We start from the raw sequence: 21,597 nt of genomic DNA, 5'->3' as shown, positions 1-21,597 counted from the left end.
AAACAGAGGAGAGATCAGAGTATAGGCATTTACCAGAGGCTGTGTAGGAAGCCTTATTACTGGTTGAAAAGCAGAAACATTGACCTTGAGTTTTGAGGTGTGTGTGTGTGTGTGTTGTGTGTGTGTGTGTGTGTGTGTGTGTGTGTGTGTTGTGGTGTGTGTGGTGTGTGGTGTGTGGTGTGTGTGTGTGTGTGTGTGTGTGTGTTGTGTGTGTGTGTGTGTGTGTGTGTGTGTGAGATGAGAGAGTGAGAGTGAGAGTGAGAGAGTTCCTAATTGGAGATAAAGGAAAGCATAAATTCTGCAAAGTTTGGTTGGGAAATATTTTGTCATAGATGTAGGATACACTTCTTGACAGTAGATGGCAATGTCAGCACAAGTAATGGCTATAGCCAGCTTGACTTTTTGGATGGGTTGGTTCTTTCTGATTTAAATAAATCGATTTTACTCAGTCAATGAATGTGTACAGTTAGCTTACTTACAATTATTAAATGGCAAAAAAAAGTTACATTACTGCATTAATAGCTCAATGCTGCCTTGCAAAGCTTATTGTAAGACATGCATTGACATGTGATAGCCTACAGCTGTCATTGCAAATGTATTGTCACGATAATAGGAGCTCTTTAGGGAGAGTCACAAGTTATAGAGAGAGGCTCGCATCCAGGGGCCATCAATGACATGTACAATGAAACAAGAAACTTTACATTTGACAAAACATTTGGCATGACACGTAGTACAAGACATGGAATGTTAGTAAAACAGGTTCTGGATTTTAGGCTAGAAACTGTAGGCTATTGCCTGCGTTTTCTATTCTCAGTACACAGTTTGAACAGGATTAAAATAGTTATACATTTGAATCAACAGCCAAAAGACCAATATCATATTGGTCTACAAATGAAGAGCTTCTTATTAAGACAGAGGAGAACGCAGGGAAGGAGACACACTCACACTTGAGGATAAAGACAGTCTAGTGTCTCAATAGTCAATAAAGAGTTATATTATCCCTACGACGTATCCATCATTCTGAAATAGAGAGGCGCATTTAGATTGCCCACTGACGGGTGAATGTCGCTTGGCATGTCACTTTCAAAAGCAGTGGTTGGGGTTCCTAATAGGACCAGCACCTTGCAAACATGTACTCAAGCTTTTATACAGACGGTGACTCGTATAATAAACCCCAGCGCCCCATTATAAAGCTGTAGGCAGCTCCTCACAACATGTGTGCACACGGAGCCACTATACCCAGACTGAGAAGGACAGAGAGATACAGAGGGAGGYGGTGGAGAGCACTCGGGATTGTTTGTTAAAATCCCATTAATTACATCGTTAACCTGATTGGGTAGACAGAGGGGGCAGAGAGAGTGCGAGAGAGCGGTATCCCAATAGGCAAATCCTCTTCATATTAACCCGCCTCGAGATAATGATGTAAAAGACTCCCCCGTTTTGCGCGTGATGCTGATCGCCGTGGAGATCTGCTGAAGGTGAATCAGAGCGAATAAGCAGCGTGAGCGCAGAGAGGGAGAGAGAGAGCCGATGCGTCTCCACATCTCAGTTGACAAGTCGAGCAATAATAAGGCATCAAGACCAACTCACTCTCTCTGACAGCGCACAAAGCAAGAAACTTATACAAGAGCCGTCGCCGGGAGAGAGTCTCCAGAAACTGCCACCCACTAAAGCAGCGTCTGGAGGAGAGGAAGTGCTATGGACAGGAGAATGAACTTGAACGGACCGGGAGATATTTTCCACAAAACACTCAGTGCTGTCTCCAACAGAAAGATGGACTCCTTCAGGTCAGCGGCTGGTGTTGACCTGCCGGGGTCCAGGGACCGCCAGTCACCAATCAGCTGTTTCGACCAGACCGACTCAGACCCGATTCAACCCGGTGGACTGGCTGGCGGTCGAGGGGGACCGCTGGGTCTGCCGACCGGATCTTTGTGCGTCAAGTTCGGCGAGAGCAGCAACAGGACCTCGGCGGCCGAGAGCAGTGGCGGGGAGCAGAGTCAGGACGATGACAGCGACGGCAGATGTGAGATGGTCCTCCTGGCCGATGGGAGAACGGTGGCCGCCGGTAAACCGGAGGGAGGTAAGAAAAATAAAGAGCAGAAAACACTCAGACTAAACATCAACGCGCGGGAGAGACGAAGGATGCACGACCTGAACGACGCGCTGGACGAGCTGCGCTCTGTCATCCCGTACGCGCACAGCCCCTCAGTGCGGAAACTCTCCAAAATCGCCACTTTGCTACTCGCCAAAAACTACATCCTCATGCAGGCGCAGGCTCTGGAAGAGATGAGGAGGCTGGTGGCCTATCTGAACCAGGGTCAGGCCATCTCAGCGGCGTCCATACCCGCCACAACGGCCCTTGCTGCTCCGGGTCTACCGGGTCTGAGCGCGGGGATAAGTGCGTACGACCAGCCGCCTGTGTACCCCTTCACCACCGGATTGGCCGGGTCTTCCTGCCCCGACAAATGTGTCCTTTTCAACAACGTCACCTCGAGCCTGTTTAAACAATGCACTGACAAGCCTTAACAGCATCACAACAACGAGCCGGTACCAGAGACTCAGAGAAGCACATGCAAGAAAAAAACAACACCACTTTTTAAAACACACGGCGACTTTGGAACGGTTGCAAGTCAGTGTAGACCATGAAGTAAAGCTGATGATCAGTAGGCCTACTTTTATAACATTTACAAATGCATTCAAAGAAGCGCTTTTTGTTCAGACAATACTTGATTGTGTATATAAAGCATCATTTAAGTGCTGGTATGAATGAAAGTGAAAAACCAAACAGAAGTTTAGGAGCGCAAGTGGTGCTGGATTGACAATTGTTAATTACTTGCTCAAATATGGACCCTGTATGGAGTGTTGATCTGACAACATGCGACCATCTCACTTGAATAGATGGAACATTAGTTAATATAAGAAACCACAAACTTGCTGCTTTATTGACTTGATTTATAACTTATGAAGGCGTTTGCTTATTGGTCGTTATTTGGTGAACTTTTGAGAATTCACTGAGCATCCCATAGGCATGTCCTGAGGGAAAGCAAAGTGAACTGAGTTGAATACGAAATATTTGTTTTCATCTCTCACCCCAAAGTATATTGTCATTTAAATACTTTTTTTATGAAACACTTGTGCTACATTGACAGTTTCTTTGGCACTGTAATATAATGGCGTTTGAGTCTCTAATGGCCTGTATCTTCAGTTTACGTCCTTTTCGATTTTTTTCCTTTAATTTATTGATTTGAAACATTTTATTTGCATGGTGGTACACTGTATACTGCATAGCGACGTGTCTGATTTGCCTAATTTCTTATACACTCTTGCAATAAGGCCGAGGTCTTGAGGGATCAGGCGCGCTGTCAGGTCAAGCAGTGCATTATTGTAGATACATTAGTTACTGTACTATATGAATAAAGAGGGCCATTTGTATGTGTTTATGTGTTGGAAAGCTTTATTAAAATATTTTGAACATAACGAATTCCTTCGTCTGCTCGTCTGATGTGTAGACACTGAAAGTGGAGAAATATAAGAAAGCGGACTGAATTCTATTTTTCTGAGGATCGACGTTAATTTTGCCTCATTCATCTTCGAAAAATCTGAACTTGGCTATTTTAGCATATTTTCAAGAAATTGTATTTTGCACGTGATTATCGACTATTAGCATTCTAACTTTATTTTATATTCCATGTATAATTCTATATTCCTGCATCAAAGCCTAAATAACAATGCATTTTAATTTCTCCTTTTCTCAGGTCATGTCTTAGCCTACTAAAACCAAAAAGTGCTTGTTGATCCTCGGAACCTCGCCATATGCCAAGCATGTTGTGTAAGAATAATGAGTTGATAATTTTCTGCTCCATCAAAAGCGGTAACTTTTCTGGACGTTGAACTGTAAAGGAGCACGAAGCCTTGGGAGCAAAGGCCAGACGTGGTGGGCAATGTTGCCCTCTGGCTAGAAAGACATGTCTGTTAGTATTACTTCACAAAGCTCAGCCAGGCTTAATTATGATTATTAAAACAATTTCCATGACGGTGTCTAATAATATGTTAATTAGACAACAACTGTGTATGAAAACTGTCGACTGTAATACCTACATTCGTTTAATGAAACACATCGTTAAGGCAATTAGACCTCCAGAATGTGATTAAGGAACGTAATTACGACACTGTTCATTGCCGTAATTGGGTGTCTTTAATAACAACGTAGCACAGTGATCAGCAGCATTGCCGTCGGTGTGTATTGTCCTGTATTGTCCTGTTTCTCTTGTCCATCAGCATGACTGAGAGTAAAAGACAGGGCCAAAGGGCAACCTAGTGAAATTGTATTTAAACTGGAGCAATTGTGTATTATCCTAGAAATCACACACTTAATCCAATTAATGGGGGACAGACTATAATAAGAGCTGGTCGAGGAGGAAGACAGGAACTAGGACAAATCTTTTGATCTACTTTTCCGGCTGGTGCAATTCATTGCGACCAACAATATGATCTAGCTTTGATAATGTAATGTTTTCCAATGAGTAGATCTTTTTAACAAAAATTTGTTGAGCAAAAATTAATAACGAAATTAAAACAAAACCAAATTACACCAAAATAGATATTAACAACAATAATATTATTGAAAAAATAATGGTAATTCAAGATAATATAGGTCAAAAAAATTACCGTTTAATTTATATATATTAAAAAATATTTGGTGCTACTATAAAATCTCGAAAATATTTTCGTTCACATTCATAGTGTATAGTTGAGCCACTTAGTTGAGTCTTCACAGTGACAGTAAGCTATTTGACGTCAGTAGTCATCAACGCGAGCATTTCAGAACCATGGACAGCGCAAGTCCTCATTTTCAGACGTTTTCAGGGGTGCTAGCTGAAGACAACTGCAGAATGTTTGTGCCAACTGAACAACTACTTTGGGACCAGATAAACATGAATTGACACCGCTCTCTCAAAGACCTTGTTCTCAGCAAAATATGGGATAAGTCTGGTCCCTCTGGCCCATAGACAGAAAACTAACTTGCTGCATTTAAGGATGAATTCCTCTTTCTAGTAAGCCTTTAAGGCACAATCATGGGTGCCTTATCATTTTATTTGATTCATCTTTGAAATAAACAATTCAATGGAAGTATAAAATACACAATACTCGTTTTAAATGAAATTACATTTCATATTAATTTTAAATACACCAAAACATATTGTTTCTAAAGCAGAAACCTGGACTTCATCATATTAATGCCAGTGAAATATTGCCCACAATGGCATGCCTTTTAAATGCTGTCCGTTTACAGCATTTTGTGTCGGATTCTTATTCAAGTCTAGAGGCTCAGGAAACGGAGGATATTGCACACTGGCAGCGTGCATCATAGTAGAGTATCCTTGATTTTAATACTAAAAAGCCACATATATAAGCAAAGGGTTTCCTTCAAGTCATCGCTAAGATCATACACAGTCCTGTGTGTTTGCCATCATTATTCTAAAGATCTGAATATCCATCTGACATTATCTACCCTGTTCACGGCTTTGTCATATTTCTGTGCCAGTTTCCAATCTAGGGCCCAGTGTGTGTATATGAGCCATTTACACAACAGGGTCATTACACTGTCCTATCTAATCCCATCAAGCGCATAAACGGCTTGAATCACCACACAATGAACCTTAATCAGGAGGGGAAATAATCAGGCACACATCAAGAATGGCTCTGGCATATAAATACTGTCAGCAATTACTGCTAGAAATCAACTACTTTCAGGAGCTGAAGCACAAGACTGGATTGTTTCAGCTTTCAGTACTCTTTCCAGTATTAAAATAACTGTAGTGCACATTTTTACACCCATCATAGTAATGACAGACATATAATAGTACTAGGGGCCATTGGAAACTGAGACTTCACAAAAACATCAATTATGCAATATGCATTAATGCATAAATGACGGGAGCATTTAACCCATACTAATACTCACATTAGCCCAATAGAGCCTCCTCCCCTGGGGTGAGAAAGAGCCATATGTGTGAGGAAGAACCAGAACAATGTCAAAAGGAAACATGAACAAGGCACATATGGTACAAAGCAGATAAAACTGTGTAATTTGAGAAAATATTTTTTCAGAACATGAAGACTTCCACTTTGGTAAACTGTGTCAGTTAGCTTGATATGTGTTGTCTTATTCGGAGTTTTATGTTGTTTTTCGCTTCACTGATTCAGACTTGCAAGTCTGTTGAAGAGGGATCTGGAGAGGGTTTGAATTGAATGTGTTTCACCATTACTTCCTGTATAGCTCATTTAGATAGATGATAGTAGCTATTTATTGACTGAGACAACATGAGGACAGTTTCCCAAACTCTGAACAGTACATCTATGGTTCTCTGGCAACTGTATGACGGGGCAGTGGTACACTACAATAATACAGGTAGGTTCCTAGCTGTACCACCAGTGCTCAGCAGCCAGCCGGCTAACAGTAGCCAATAGCCATAATCAACAGCATCGTTTTTATTCATGAATCTAACAAAGCCAAACCTGTCTTAAAGGCGTTTATGGCTAGACTCAGAGGTCATGAATAAAAGGGGAAAGATAAAAAAGCTCCCTTTTCATTAAACCATAAAATATCCAATTTACCATATCAAGAGCCACCAGGGTACCTATCCATAAAATGAATGTGATGTATGCTAAGGATGATAAACATGGAAAATACATAAGCGCAGTGAATTCAACTGTCCCCTTCATATCAGTAACAGGCTAAAACTCTGGGAATTGAATGACCCATGTCGGTTCATAACAGAGGAACAAAGATACAGTATATGACCTGCATTGGGCTCAGCCAACCAATATCAACTGCTGGGATACAACGCTCTTTGGTCAGGCACATGATACCATTATGTAATGTAGACTACATTGTTCAATGCAGATTGATACAGTAAAATTAAAATGTGGGGCAAAACTGAAACAAGGACTCAGAGGGGCTTATCGAAACAAACCAGAAAGTAAACACAGCAAATGAGATCCGATTAGGATTATATATATATATAAAATATATATATGTAATATATACAGTACCAGTCAAAGGTTTGGACACACCTACTCATTCCAGGGTTTTTCTTAATTTTTTACTATTTTCTACATTGTAGAATAATAGTGAAGACATCAAAACTATGAAATAACACATATGGAATCATGTAGTAATAGTAGCCACCCCTTGCCTTGATGACAGCTTTGCACACTCGTGGCATTCTTTCAACCAGCTTCATGAGGTAGTCACCTGGAATGTGTTTCAAATAACAGGTGTGCCTTGTTAAAAGTTAATTTGTGGAATTTCTTTCCTTCTTAATGTGCATGAGCCAATCAGTTGTGTTGTGACAAGGTAGGGGTGGTATACAGAAGATAGCCCTTTTTGGTAAAAGACCAAGTCCATATTATGGCAAGAGCAGCTCAAATAAGCAAAGAGAAATGACAGTCCATCGTTACTTTAAGACATGAAGGTCAGTTAATGCGGAAAATTTCAAGAACTTTGAACATTTCTTCAAGTGCAGTCACAAAAACCATCAAGCACTATGATGAAACTGTCTCACATGAGGATAAGTTCATTAGAGTTACCAGCCTCAGAAATTGCAGCCCAAATAGATGCTTCACAGAGTTCAAGTAACAAACCCATCTCAACATCAACTGTTCAGAGGAGACTGCATGAATCAGGCCTTCATGGTCAAATTGCTGCAAAGAAACCACTACTAAAGGACACCAATAAAAATAAGAGACTTGCTTGGGCCAAGAAACATGAGCAATGAACATTACACCGGTGAAAATCTATCCTTTGGTCTGATGAGTCCAAATTTGAGAGTTTTGGTTCCAACCGCCGTGTCTTTGTGAGATGCAGAGTAGGTGAACGGATGATCTCCGCATGTGTGGTTCCCACCGTGAAGCATGGAGGAGGAGGTGTGATGGTGTGGGGCTGCTTTGCTGGTGACACTGTCTGTGATTTATTTAGAATTCAAGGCACACTTAAGCAGCATGGCTACCACAGCATTCTGCAGCGATACACTATCTCAAAGGGTGGCTATTTTGAAGAATATAAAATATAAAATATATTTTGATTTGTTTAACACTTTTTGGTTACTACATGATTCAGTATTTGTTATTTCATAGTTTTGATGTCTTCACCATTATTCTACAATGTAGAAAATAATTTTAAAAAATGAAGAAAAACCCTTGAATGAGTAGATGTGTACAAACTTTTGACTGGTTCTGTATATACAGACCATTCAGAAAGTATGCAGGCCACTTGACATTTTCCACATTTTTTATGTTACAGCCTTATACTTAAATGCATCAAATKGTTTTTTTCCCTCCTCAATCTACACACAATACCCCATAATGACAAAGCAAATACAGACCCTTTACTCAGTACTTTGTTGAAGCACCCTTGACAGCGATTACAGCCTCGAGTCTTCTTGGGTATGATACTACAAGCTCGGCACAACTTTATTTGGGGAGTTTCTCCCATTCTTCTCTGCATATCCTCTCAAGCTCTGCCAGGTTGGCTGGGGAGCGTTGCTGCATAGCTATTTTCAGGTCTCTCCAGAGATGTTCGATCGGGTTAAAGTCTGGGCTCTGGCTGGGCCACTCAAGGACATTCAGAGACTTGTTGCGAAGCCACTCCTGCATTGTCTTGCTGTGTGCTTAGGGTAGTTATCCTGTTGGAAGGTGAACCTTCACCACAGTCCAAGGTCCTGAGCGCTCTGGAGCAGGTTTTCATCAAGGATCTCTCTGTAGTTTGCGCCATTCGCCTTTCCCTCGATCCTGACTAGTCTCCCAGTCTCTGCTGCTGAAAAACATCCCCACAGCATGATGCTGCCACCACCATGCCAGGTTTCCTCCAGACGTGACGCTTYGCKTTCAGGCTAAGGGTTCAATCTTGGTTTCATCAGGCCAAAGAATCTTGCTTCTCAAAACAAGATTCTTGTTTTCGTCCCCACCTAAAGACTCTCATGGTATGAGAGTCTTTAAGTGCCGTTTGGCAAACTCCAAGTGGATTGTCATGTGCCTTTTAGTGAAGAGTGGCTTCCGTCTGGCCACTCTACCATAAAGGCCTGATTGTTGGAGTGCTGCAGAGATGGTTGTCCTTCTAGAAGTTTCTCCCATCTCCACAGAGGAAGTCTGGAGCTCTTTCAGAGTGACCATAGAATTCTTGGTCACCTCCCTGACTAAGGCCCTTCTCCCCTGATTGTTCAGTTTGGCCAGGCGGCCAGCTCTAGGAAGAGTCTTCGTGGTTCCAACCTACTTCCATTTAAGAATGATGGAGGRCACCGTGTTCTTGGAGACCTTCAATGCTGCAGAAATGTTTTGGTACACTTCCCAAGATCTGTGCCTCGACACAATCCTGTCTCGGACCTCTATGGACAATTCCTTCGACCTCATGGCTTGGTTTCTGCTCTGACATGCACTGTCAACTGTCGTACCTTACATAGACAGGTGTGTGCCTTTCCAAATCATGTCCAATCAATTGAATTTACAACAGGTGGACTACAATCAACTTGTAGAAACATCTCAAGGATGATCAATGGAAACAGAATACGCCTGAGCTCAAGTTTGAGTATAAAAGGCCAGCATCCCGGAGTCACCTCTTCACTGTTGACGTTGAGACTGGTGTTTTGCGCGTACTATTTAAGTTTGAGTATAAAAGGCCAGCATCCCGGAGTCACCTCTTCACTGTTGACGTTGAGACTGGTGTTTTGCGCGTACTATTTAATGAAGCTGCCAGTTGAGGACTTGTGAGGCGTCTGTTTCTCAAAGTAGACACACTAATGTACTTGTCCTCTTGCTCAGTTGGGCACCGGGGCCTCCCACTCCTCTTTCTATTCTGGTTATAGACAGTTTGCTCTGTTCTGTGAATGGAGTAGTACACAGCGTTGAACGCGATCTTCCATTTCTTGGCAATTTCTCGCATGGAATAGCCTTAATTTCCCAGAACAAGAATAGACTGCCGAGTTTTAGAAGAAAGTTATTTGTTTCTGGCCATTTTGAGCCTGTAATCGAACCCACAAATGCTGATGCTCCAGATACTTAACTAGTCTAAAGAAGGCCAGTTTTATTGCTTCTTTTATCAAGTCAACCGTTTTCAGCTGTGCTAACATAATTGCAAAGCGTTTTCTAATGATAAATTAATTACCCTTTTAAAATGATCAACTTGGATTAGCTAACACAACGTGCCATTGGAACACAGGAGTGATGGTTGCTGATAATGGGCCTCCGTACGCCTATATAGATATTCCATAAATCAGCCGTTTCCAGCTACAATAGTCATTTACAACATMAACAATGTCTACACTGTGTTTCTGATCAATTTCATGTTATTTTAATGGCCCCAAAATTTGCTTTCCTTTCAAAAACAAGGACATTTCTAAGTGACCCCAAACTTTTGAACGGTAGTGTATATTCTGTTTTCTCTCCCTCGTGAGGAGAGAGGATAATGAGAGTTTACAGAAGTAACAAGTAATGGTAGACCTACTAGACAACAGAAAGACCAAGAAAGGTATCAGCTGAACATAACAGTATGCCAGTGGAAGGGAGGACAGTAGCAGGTGATCCAACTGTGGTTTGTGACTGTTATGATTTCCCATTGTAACCAATTCAGTTGCAGTAATTATTTTACAGATTCTTTTGCATTAATGTATGCTTATCCCAAGACTCTGTTTTCAATTGGAATGTATTTTGGTCATTTGAAGGGAGTCTCGGGTCACAGGGAGGATGTTGTTGGCTGGACCTGGGGGAGTTCGACAACTAAGACGTCATTCCTGTGGCCTAAAATGACCTGCTGTGTTGTTTCTCTGACATAATAATAAATCATAGAATATATGAGATGAATAAGTAACACAGTCATTTTTCTACAGTGCGTTTTCTACTGTCCTTTGCTTTTTACTCTCCTTTTCATTCATGCATTATACAWTATTTATGATCAGCATTTCTGCATTTTTATACACATTATTTACACATAATCATCTAATGGTAACAGTCAGTGATGGCTACATTAAAGAATATATTTTTCATATTTGCTTGTCTTTGTGTCGTGATCTTTAGAGTGACTGTAAAAAGGATGTTTGTGTGTGTCAGTCTTGAGCTCAGGTGAACATGTTCCCACGTTTATCCATGACTGGTTAACTGACTGAGTCAATCAACCAGTCAATCAGCCAGTCAGCCAGCCAGTCACTTCACAATAACAGCACTTACAGTTGACCAGGGCAGCTCTAGCAGGGCATACATTTGACCAACTGACTTGTTGGAAAGGTGGCATCCTTTGACGGTGCCACATTGAAAGTCACTGAGCTCTTCAGTAAAAGTAAAAATACKTAATCAGTCAGTCAGTCAGCCAGTCAGCCAGTCAACCAGCCAGCCAGTGAGCCAGCCAGTCAATCAGCCAGTCAGCCAGTCAGTCAATCAGTCTGCTCTGACTGACTGACTGACTGGCTGACTGGTTGACTGATTGACTGGCTGGCTGACTGGCTGATTGACTGGTTGATTGACTGGCTGGCTGACTGGCTAGCTGGCTGATTGGCTAACTGACTGACTAATTGACTGGCTGACTGATTGACTGACTGGCTGACTGGCTGATTGACTGGCTGGCTGACTGGCTGGCTGGTTGACTGGCTGACTGGCTGACTGATTGGCTGGCTGGCTGTGTCCAATATGTGACCTAGTAATGTGTGAATATCATCTCATCTGAAATATGCAATTATGGAGTAACATCCAGAAGCCTTCTCCCTCCCCTCCATATTAATCAGATTAAGCCCCATTCTGCGTAAACTCCCAATCCCAATTTACCGGTGGCATTTTCCTTTGTGGCGGAATCTGATGTTCTTTTATTCCCCTGGGATTACAAGGCCCCATCCTACAGACACAGCAGGGCATTTCCATGTGAAAGGACCCATGAGCACCAACATGTGACGTTTATCGGAGCATATCAAATTAGGTGTTAAATGAAAGTTAAGAGTCTATATTTMGGGGAAATTAAGGCATAGATACATTTTCTCATCTTAAAAATTACACATAAGTAAAGGCTTTAATTTCTGGATAAACAGATGGAAAAGAGGTCTTAGAAAATATCTATCAGAAAAAGTCTAAAAAGTATCAGAAATACACTATGTATACAAAAGTATGTGGACACCCCTTCAAATAGTGGATCCGGCTATTTCAGCCACATCCGTTGCTGACAGGTGTATACTATCGAGCACACAGACAAGCATTCTACATACATTAACATTGTCAGTAGAATGGCTTTACTGAAGAGCTCAGTGACTTTCAATGTGGCACAGTCAAAGGATGCCTCCTTTCCAAAAAGTCAGTTTGTCAAATTTATGCCCTGCTAGAGCTGCCCTGGTCAACTGTAAGTGCTGTTATTGTGAAGTGGAAATGTCTAGGAGCAACAACAGCTCAGCCATGAAGTGGTAGGCCACACTAGCTCACAAAATGGGACCGCCAAGTGCTAAAGCGCGTAGTGCGTAAAAATTGTCTGACTTCGGTTGCAACACTCACTACTGAGTTCCAAACTGTCTCTGGAAGCAACGTCAGCGCAATAACTGTTCGTCGGGAGCTTCATGAAAGGGGTTTCCATAGCCGAGGAGCTGCACACAAGCCTAAGATCARCATGCGCAATGCCAAGCTTCAGCTGGAGAGCTGTAAAGCTATTGAACTCTGGAGCAGTGGAAAGGCGTTCTCTGGAGTGATGAATRACGCTTCACCATCTGGCAGTCCGACGGACGATGCTGTGCCAATTTTCCGCCGCCCTATGGGACTCCCACTCACGACCGGATGTGATACAGCCTGGAATCGAACTAGGGACTGTAGTGGTTTGGGGATGTTTTTCATGGTTCGGGCTAGGCCCCTTAGTTCCAGTGAAGGGAAATCTTAATGCTACAGCATACAATGATTAAGTGATTAAAACGTGTAATTCCGTTACCAAATTGGTACCGGAATTACACAAAAATCGGTAATGGAATTATTGCAACTGAATTTGCTGCAATGGGAAATCATAACAGTCACCAACCACAGTTGTATCACCTACTACTGTCCTCTCTTCCACTGGCATACTGTTATGTTCAGCTGATAACTGTTTCTTTGTCTTTCTGTAGTCTGGTGGTTTAAAACTTCTTAGGGATTGTCCCCTTATTTTCAATTTTCGCCTAAAATGACATACCAAATCTAACTGCCTGTAGCTCAGGCCCTGAAGCAAGGATATGCATATCCTTGGTACCATTTGAATTGGAAACACTTAGAATTTTGTGGAAATATGAATTGAATCTAGGAGAATATAACACAATAGATCTGGTAAAAGAAAATACAAAGAAAAAAACAACACGTTTTTTTCTACCACCATCTTTGAAAAAGAAGAGAAAGGTCCCAGTCCTAGCCATCACTCTGGTTCCGATGGTGTCCTCAAGATGGCAGCAGTGTATGTGCAAAGTTTCAGATGGATAACTTGAAGTATGATCGAACTTCATGACATTTAGTGTGAAGTCACCCAGGTACATTTGGGCAAATCGTGAAGGAGAGATGTGCATTCATATTACATTTTTCTGCAAGAATATCGTCAAATCTCTATACTTGGACGTTGATTTAGCTTTTACAGTATTAGTAGCCATATTTTAAGTTCAACATTTGCAAAACAACCAGTTTTCATAACTTCATAACTCTGAATATTCTTATAATTTAATTACGACATATGCAGGGTTTACAACATATACGGATACTCCCATAAAGCCCAGCTCATTGGCTATCTAGCTAGCTTTGTTTGACTCCGATTGGTGCTTATTTGACAAAGTTAGTCATTCAAGTGAAGACCGCTCGCGTCATCAGCGTACCATGAAGGCGTCGCTCTCTGACCAAATATGGTGTCCTATAGGATATACTACATCCCTAATGATATAGTGAAGTCTGGTTACATTCTAGGATCTCTGAGGAATACATACGAACGTGATATGGCTGGTTGAAACAACGTTTAGGTTCAGATTTTCACAGATTCCTTTCTTTGCAAATTGAACGAGTGGAAATACAAAATCGATCGTGCATGCTATATGGACCTTTTTAGGATATGAAATAGGACTTTATCTAACAAAATGACCCTTCATGTTATCTCTGGGACCCTTTGGATGATAAATCAGAGCAAGATTTCAGAATGTAAGTACACATTTCACCTTCAGAGGTGAATTTATCAAACCTATTACGGTGAAAAAAGTGTTTGTTGTTATGAGCTCTCCTCAAACAATAGCATGGCATTTTTTTTCAGTAATAGCTACTGTAAATTGGACAATGCAGTTATATTAACAAGAATTTAAGCATCCAGCCAATGTAAGAAACTTATATGTACCAACATTTGTTGTTTCTCTAAAATCTGTGATCGCGACACAAGGCGCTGCATGATTTACAACTGTCCCGTTGACGGGACGCCGATCCCCAAGATTAACCAAGAGTGTTAAAACAGTTTGAGTCTGGACAACCACTCTCTCTCTCTCTCTCTCTCTCCTCCTCTCTCTCTCTCTCTCTCTCTCTCTCTCTCTGCCTCTCTCTCTCACTCTCCAGTTAATGTCACCCCTACCAGTTCTCACTGACACCTACCCATGAGCCCCGTCTCTTTACATTTATTGTAACCAGCATCCTCACCCACTGAGCGCCGACCGACACCAGACATCCATGGAAGTTGAAAAATAGTTGAAATTTGGTCAGTTCACCCTGGCCTTGATTTTAACGTCTACAGATGAACCGGACTGGACCAAATCTGAACCCATCATAGAGGTATGTTTCACACGTTTGGATAGACAAGTACAGTACAGTGAGTAGAGAACAGCAGAGTGCATTCCAACACAATACAGTACAATACAGTACAGTAAAGACAAGTAGAGTATAGCACAGTAGAGTAGAGTGCAGTATATTGTACTGTACTGTACTCTACTGAACTGAACTATACACTACTTTACTGTACTGTACTGAACTCTACTGTACTGTACTCTACTATGCAATGCTGTGATGTGATGTCCAAGCTTGTGAAACATGCAGAGAATGACATTCATATCAATAATTATGCATTCCTGTGTAGTACAGATCAGGTACCCATGCTGTATTTCCGTAACCGTAATCCACTTCACTTACTGTAGTTCAATAACCAAAATAGATTTTGTCAAAATCAAGGTGCAGTGTCATAGCTGACTCCCCATTCTTTCTGCAGACATCTTTGAACCTTCATTCTGAACAGATTTTAACAGAGTCTTTGGAAAACGTGGTTGTATAAAAACCTATGGGAGATTTTACTGCCATTCCGTTACCAAAGTTGGCATCTACACAGTTCTTCCACTAAACTTGATTTTGTAAAATTTCTGTGGAAATTGTTAAAAGTAGTCATTGTGCATAGAGTTTTATGGCTTGTTAAACTTTGAAAACAATGGTATTTGTTTGGCATACATTTTAATTAAAGTTTTTAAAAAACTGAGTCAAAGTGTAATACCTTTACCATGGAATTGCCCATTAGTGATTTCTGGTGTTGTTAGAGTTGGGATACAGGACGCCGAAGTTGATTGGTTATTTAGTTGTTGGGTTGTTTACTCCACTGAACCAAATCAACGTGAGGACATGAGGACAAAGCCATGGGTACAAGGTTGAGGGTCCTGATTGATATTGGATTATAATTTCCTCATGTTCGTAGACTATTTCTATTTATTCCAGTATATTCATTTTACCCACATTGTAGTCTATTTTGGTTGATCGTATAGATCTTTCTTTCTGAACAAATGACTGTTGAAAATGACATCACATTGGTATAAATTCTAATCCAGTGTGAAAGGTAATTTTAGATGCAAAAATGAAATGTAATTTTTTGTGTATGTCTGTATGGGTATATATGTGTGTGTGTGTGTAATAATCTAGCCAAGCTCATCAGTATGCATGTGGTGACCCTCCCTTGGTGTATCAGGGCTGAGGTGGGGTGGGATTCATCTCCTCTCTCTGATAGTCATTAACCAGGGCTTGCACATTACACCAAAGACATGATGATGACATAATCACCACGCACTCATCATCATCATGCTCACACACTGGTACTGCTGATCACGTGACCATCYGCGCAGAGACCAATGGAGAGTCCAGACTCAGGGACAGACCAATCTATGACAGGACAGGCTTTCGGAGACTCCTGTTTTGACTATTTTTTATTGCTAGAGTATACACTGCTTTTACAAATATTTATCCATTACCTGATTGTATTGTATGTTTTGATGATAATCTGATCTAAAGATTAGGATTATGGGTCAAAAACACGGCAAAGGTGGTCTTTGTTATTTTAAATAGAAACATCAAAACATCAAAATAAACAAGCTTGGAAATTGCATGGGGGAAAAAACTAAATAGATTTTTGAATACATATTATTTATACATTTACAGTGTTACAGTGTTTACAGTGTTACTGTCACGTTCTGACCATAGTTCTTGTGTGTTTTGCTTGTTTTAGTGTTGGTCAGGACGTGAGTTGGGTGGGCATTCTATGTTGTGTGTCTTGTTTGTCCGTTTCTATGTTTGGCCTAATATGGTTCTCAATCAGAGGCAGATGTTTTGTGTTGTCTCTGATTGGGAATCATATATAGGTGGCTTGTTTTGTGTTGGGGATTGTGGGTGGTTGTTTCCTGTCTCTGTGTTTTCTCTGCACCAGATAGGGCTMTATCGGTAAGCCACGTTTGTTATTTTGTAAGTGTTCACTGTTTAATCGTCATTATTAAAAACATGTTGAACACGAGCTACGCTGCGTCTTGGTCCGATCCCTGCTACACCTCCTCTTCAGACGAAGAGGAGGAAGGCTGCCGTTACAGTTACAAATTGACAGATGACAACTGCAAGCCAAATGTAGATAGATTAAAACTTCTTAAAATGCCGATGGCTAACCTATCGGTCTAATACATAATATTAGAACATCTTAAAAATGAATTTGCCTTAATGAAAAAGAGAAGCAAAGGAGACAAAAGCCAGACAAGCCTTGTGGGAGCAATATCTAAACATTAGAACACGCCCAGGTGCTCTGTTCACTGTAATAGATTATTTTACATCCATTACTAGATGTAATATGAGTGTTCTGTGTGTGTGTGTGTGTATGTGTGAGGTTTTTAACAGGCATGAATGGCGTACATGGTGGATGTGGATGTGTATCCAGCACCAGGCCAAGCGTAACCAGTGCGGCCCCGTGTCCTTGGCTCCTCCACAGTCTTCACCTCAGACTCCCTGCACAATGGATTTTATGGCTAATTTCCGGCAATTTATCCTGGCAGTTTCAGAAGAGATTCCTGCGGGAATAATGTGCATAATTTGCATAAATCACACTGATAGAGTGCATATCAGCGTGTAGCGGCCTGTCCGACGCCGAAGCGTTTACTTTGTAATCAAAACTGACTATTTTCCACCGGCGGACACACCAGGGCCGTGAAACGAGGCCCTGGGTTTAGGCACATAATTACAAGGCATAGCAGTAACAGTAATATAATAACAGTAGCATAACATAACAGTAAATAATAACAGTAGCGACGTAAAGTAATATAATAACAGACAGTAACAGTAATATAATAACAGTACAGTATAAATAACAGTAGCAGTAGCAGTAACAGTAAAGTATAATAACAGTACAGTAACAGTAACAGTAATATATAACATAGCAGTAACAGTAATATAATAACAGTAGACTAACAGTAATTATAATAACATAGCAGTAACCAGATAACAGTTAATATAATAACAGTAGCAGTAACAGTAACAGTAAGTACAGTAATAAATAACAGTAGCAGTAACAGTTACAGAATATAATAACAGTAATAACAGTAATATAATAACAGAAACAGTAACAGTTAAGTATAAAACAGTTAACAGTAACAGTTAATATAATAACAGTAGAAGTAACAGTAAATAATAATATAACAGTAGCAGTACAGTAACAGTAAAAAATAAACAGTAGCAGTAACATTAAAGTAAAGAGAACATTATAACTAATGTAAACAGTAGAGTAGAAGTAACAGTAATATAATAACAGTAGCAGTAAAAGTAAATAACAGTACCAGTAAGTATATATAACAGTAGCAGTAACAGTAACATAAGTAATAGTAGTAACAGTAACAGTAAATATAATAACTAGTAGCAAGTAACAGTAATAAATAAAGTAGCATAAGGAAGTATAATAACAGAAACAGTAACAGTAATATAGATAAAAACATAACAGAATAATACAGTAAAAGTAACAGTAATGATAATATAGTAACAGTAACATAATATAATACAAATACAGTACATGAATATAATAACAGTAAACACAACAGAATATAATAACATTAGCGAGTAACGAGTAACAGTAAGTAATAATATAATACGCAGTAGCAGTAACAGAACAGTAATATAATAACAGTAAGCAGTAACAGAATATAATAACAGTAACACTAACAGTAATATAATAACAGTAACAGTAACATAAATAATCAAAAGTAACAGTAAAGTAATATAATAACATACAGTAATATAATAAACTAGTAGCAGTAATATAATAACAGTAGTGGTAAACAGTAATATAAACAGTAGCAGTAACAGTAATATAATAAACAGTAGCAGTAACAGTAATATAATAAACAGTAGCAGTAGCAGTAACAGTAATATATATAACAGTAGCAGTAAACAGTAACAGTAAATATAATACAGTAGCAGTAACAGTATATGAATAACAGTAGCAGTAATAATAACAGTAGCAGTAACAGTAACATAATGATAAACAGTAGAGTAACAAGTAACAGTAATATAATAACAGTAACAGTAACAGTACATATATATCATAACAGTAGCATAACAGAATATAATAACAGTACAGCTAAACAGTACATATAATAACAGTAGCAGTACAGAATATATAACAAGTAGCAAACAGTAATTATAAAAACATAACAGTAAACAATAATATAATAACAGTAAAAGTAAAGTAATATAATAATAGTAACAGTACAGTAATATAATAACAGAAACAGTAACAGTAATATAATAACAAAACAGTAACAGTAAATATAATAACAGTAAGCAGTAACAGTAACAGTAATATAATAACAGTAGCAGTAACAGTAACAGTAATATAATAACAGTAACAGTAACAGAAATATAATAACAGAGAATAACAAATATAATAACAGTAACAGTAAACAAAATAATATATAACGTAGAAGTAACAGTAACAATAAAGTAAACTAACAGTAATATAATAACAGTAGCAGTAACAGTAACAGTAATATAATAACATAGAGTAACAGTAATATAATAACAGTAGCAGTAACAGGTAATATAATAACAGTAGCAGTAGCAGTAACAGTAATATATAAACAGTAGCAGTACAGTACAGTAATATAATAACAGTAGCAGTAACAGTAATGATAAAACAGTAGCAGTAACAGTATAATAACAGTAGCATAATATAATAACAGTACAGTAACAGTAATAATAACAAGTACAGTAACAAGTAAAGAATAAAAAAGACAGTAACAGAATATACATACAGTCAGCATAACAGTAATTAATAACAGTAACAGTAACATAACAGTAATATAATACAGTACATAACAGTAAAGTAAATTAAAACAGTAATAACCATAATATAATAACAGTAGCAATAACAGTTAATATAAGAAACAGTAGCAGTAAATAATATAACAGTAGCAGTAACAGTATATATACAGTAGCAGTAACAGTAACAACAAGTAATATAAAAACAGTACCAGTAACAGTAATATAATAAGCAGTAGAGTAACAGTACATAATAACAGTAACAGTAACAGTACAGAATATAATAACAGTAGCAGTAGTAATATTAATAAAGACAGTAACGTAATATAATAACAGTAGCAGTAACAGTAATCATAATAACAGTAAGTATACAGTAGCAGTAACAGTAATATAATAAACAGTAGCAGTAACAGTAGTAGCAGTATATATAATAACAGTAAGCAGTAACAGTAATATAATAACAGTACAGTAACAGTAATAGTAATAACAGTAGCAGTAATATAATAACATAGCGTAGCAGTAACAGTAATATAATAACAGTAGCAGTACAGTAACAGTAATATAATAACATACCAGTAACAGTAATATAATAACAGTACACTAAACAGTACAGTAAGTAACAGTAACAGTAACAGTAACATAATATAATAACCAGTAGCACTATAACAGTAAACATAATAACAATAAACAGTAAACAGTAATATTAATAACAAGTAACAGTAACAGTAATATAATTAACAGTAAAAGTAACAGTAATATAATAGATAGTAAGCAGTAGCAGTGACAGTTAACAAGTAATAAACATAACAGTAGCAGTAACAGTTAAAGTAACAGATATAACTATAACAGTAATGGTAACATAGCAGTGAAGTAACAGTAATATAATAACAGTAGCAGTAAAATAACAGTACCAGTAACATTAATAACAGTAGCAGTAACAGTAATATAATGACAGTAGAAGTACAGTAATATAACAGTAGCAGTACAGTAATAAAACAGTAGCACTAAAGAGTAATATAATAACAGAAACAGTAACAGTAATATAATAAACAGTAACAGTAAACAGTAATATAATAAAGAGTAAACAGTAACAGTAATATATAATAGTAACAGTAACAGTAATATAAATAACAGAACAGTAACAGTAATATAATAACAGTAACGAACGTAATATAATAACAGAGACAGAACAGTAACAGTAATATAATAAACATAAACAGTAACAGTAATATAATAAACAGTAACGCAGTAACAGTAATATAATAACAGTAGCATAACAGTAATATAATAACAGAAACAGTAACAGTAATATAATAACAGTAACAGTAACAGTATATAATAACAGAAACAGTAACAGTAATATAATAACATAACAGTAACAGTAAAAATAATAACAGTAACAGTAAACAATAATATAATAACAGTAGAAGTAACAGTAACAGTAATATAATAACAGTAACAGAACAGTAATATAATAACAGTAACAGTAACAATAATATAATAACAGTAGAAGTAACAGTAACATGAATATATAAATTAAACAGTAATATAATAACAGTAGCAGTAATATAATAACAGTAGAAGTAACAGTAACAGTAATATAATAACATTAACAGTAATATAATAACAGTAACAGTAATATAATAACAGTAACAGTAATATATAATAACAGTAACAGTAATATAATAACATTAACAGGTAATATAATAACAGTAACAGTAACAGTAATAAATAACAGTACAGTAACAGTAAGTAATATAATAACAGTAGCAGTAAACATTACCAGTAATAAATAACAGAGCAGTAACAGTAATATAATAACAGTAGCAGTAACAGTAATATAATAACAGTAGCAGTGACAGTAGCAGTAATATAATAACAGTAGACAGTACACTAACAGTAATAAATAACAGTAGCAGTAACCGTAAATAATAACACTAACAGTAATATAATAACAGTAGCAGTAAATAATAACAGTAGCAGTAGCAGTAATATAATAACAGTACAGTAGCAGTAAATAATAACAGTAGCAGAACAGTAATATAATAACAG

The 21,597-nt window shown here is 38.3% G+C and overlaps 1 protein-coding gene across 1 annotated transcript; it reads left to right on the top strand.

Moving 5' to 3' along the window:
- The first annotated feature begins 1,214 nt into the window (after positions 1-1,214).
- LOC111972468 (class E basic helix-loop-helix protein 22) lies at positions 1,215-3,477 on the top strand. The gene has a single exon (XM_023999463.2). The coding sequence runs from the start codon at positions 1,699-1,701 to the stop codon at positions 2,524-2,526; it is 828 nt and encodes a 275-aa protein (XP_023855231.1). The 5' UTR covers positions 1,215-1,698; the 3' UTR covers positions 2,527-3,477.
- The last annotated feature ends 18,120 nt before the right edge of the window (positions 3,478-21,597 follow it).

The sequence above is a fragment of the Salvelinus sp. IW2-2015 genome, linkage group LG14, assembly GCF_002910315.2.
Source record: "Salvelinus sp. IW2-2015 linkage group LG14, ASM291031v2, whole genome shotgun sequence".
Lineage (NCBI taxonomy): Eukaryota > Metazoa > Chordata > Actinopteri > Salmoniformes > Salmonidae > Salvelinus > Salvelinus sp. IW2-2015.
This window is presented reverse-complemented; position numbering and strand designations above follow the sequence as displayed.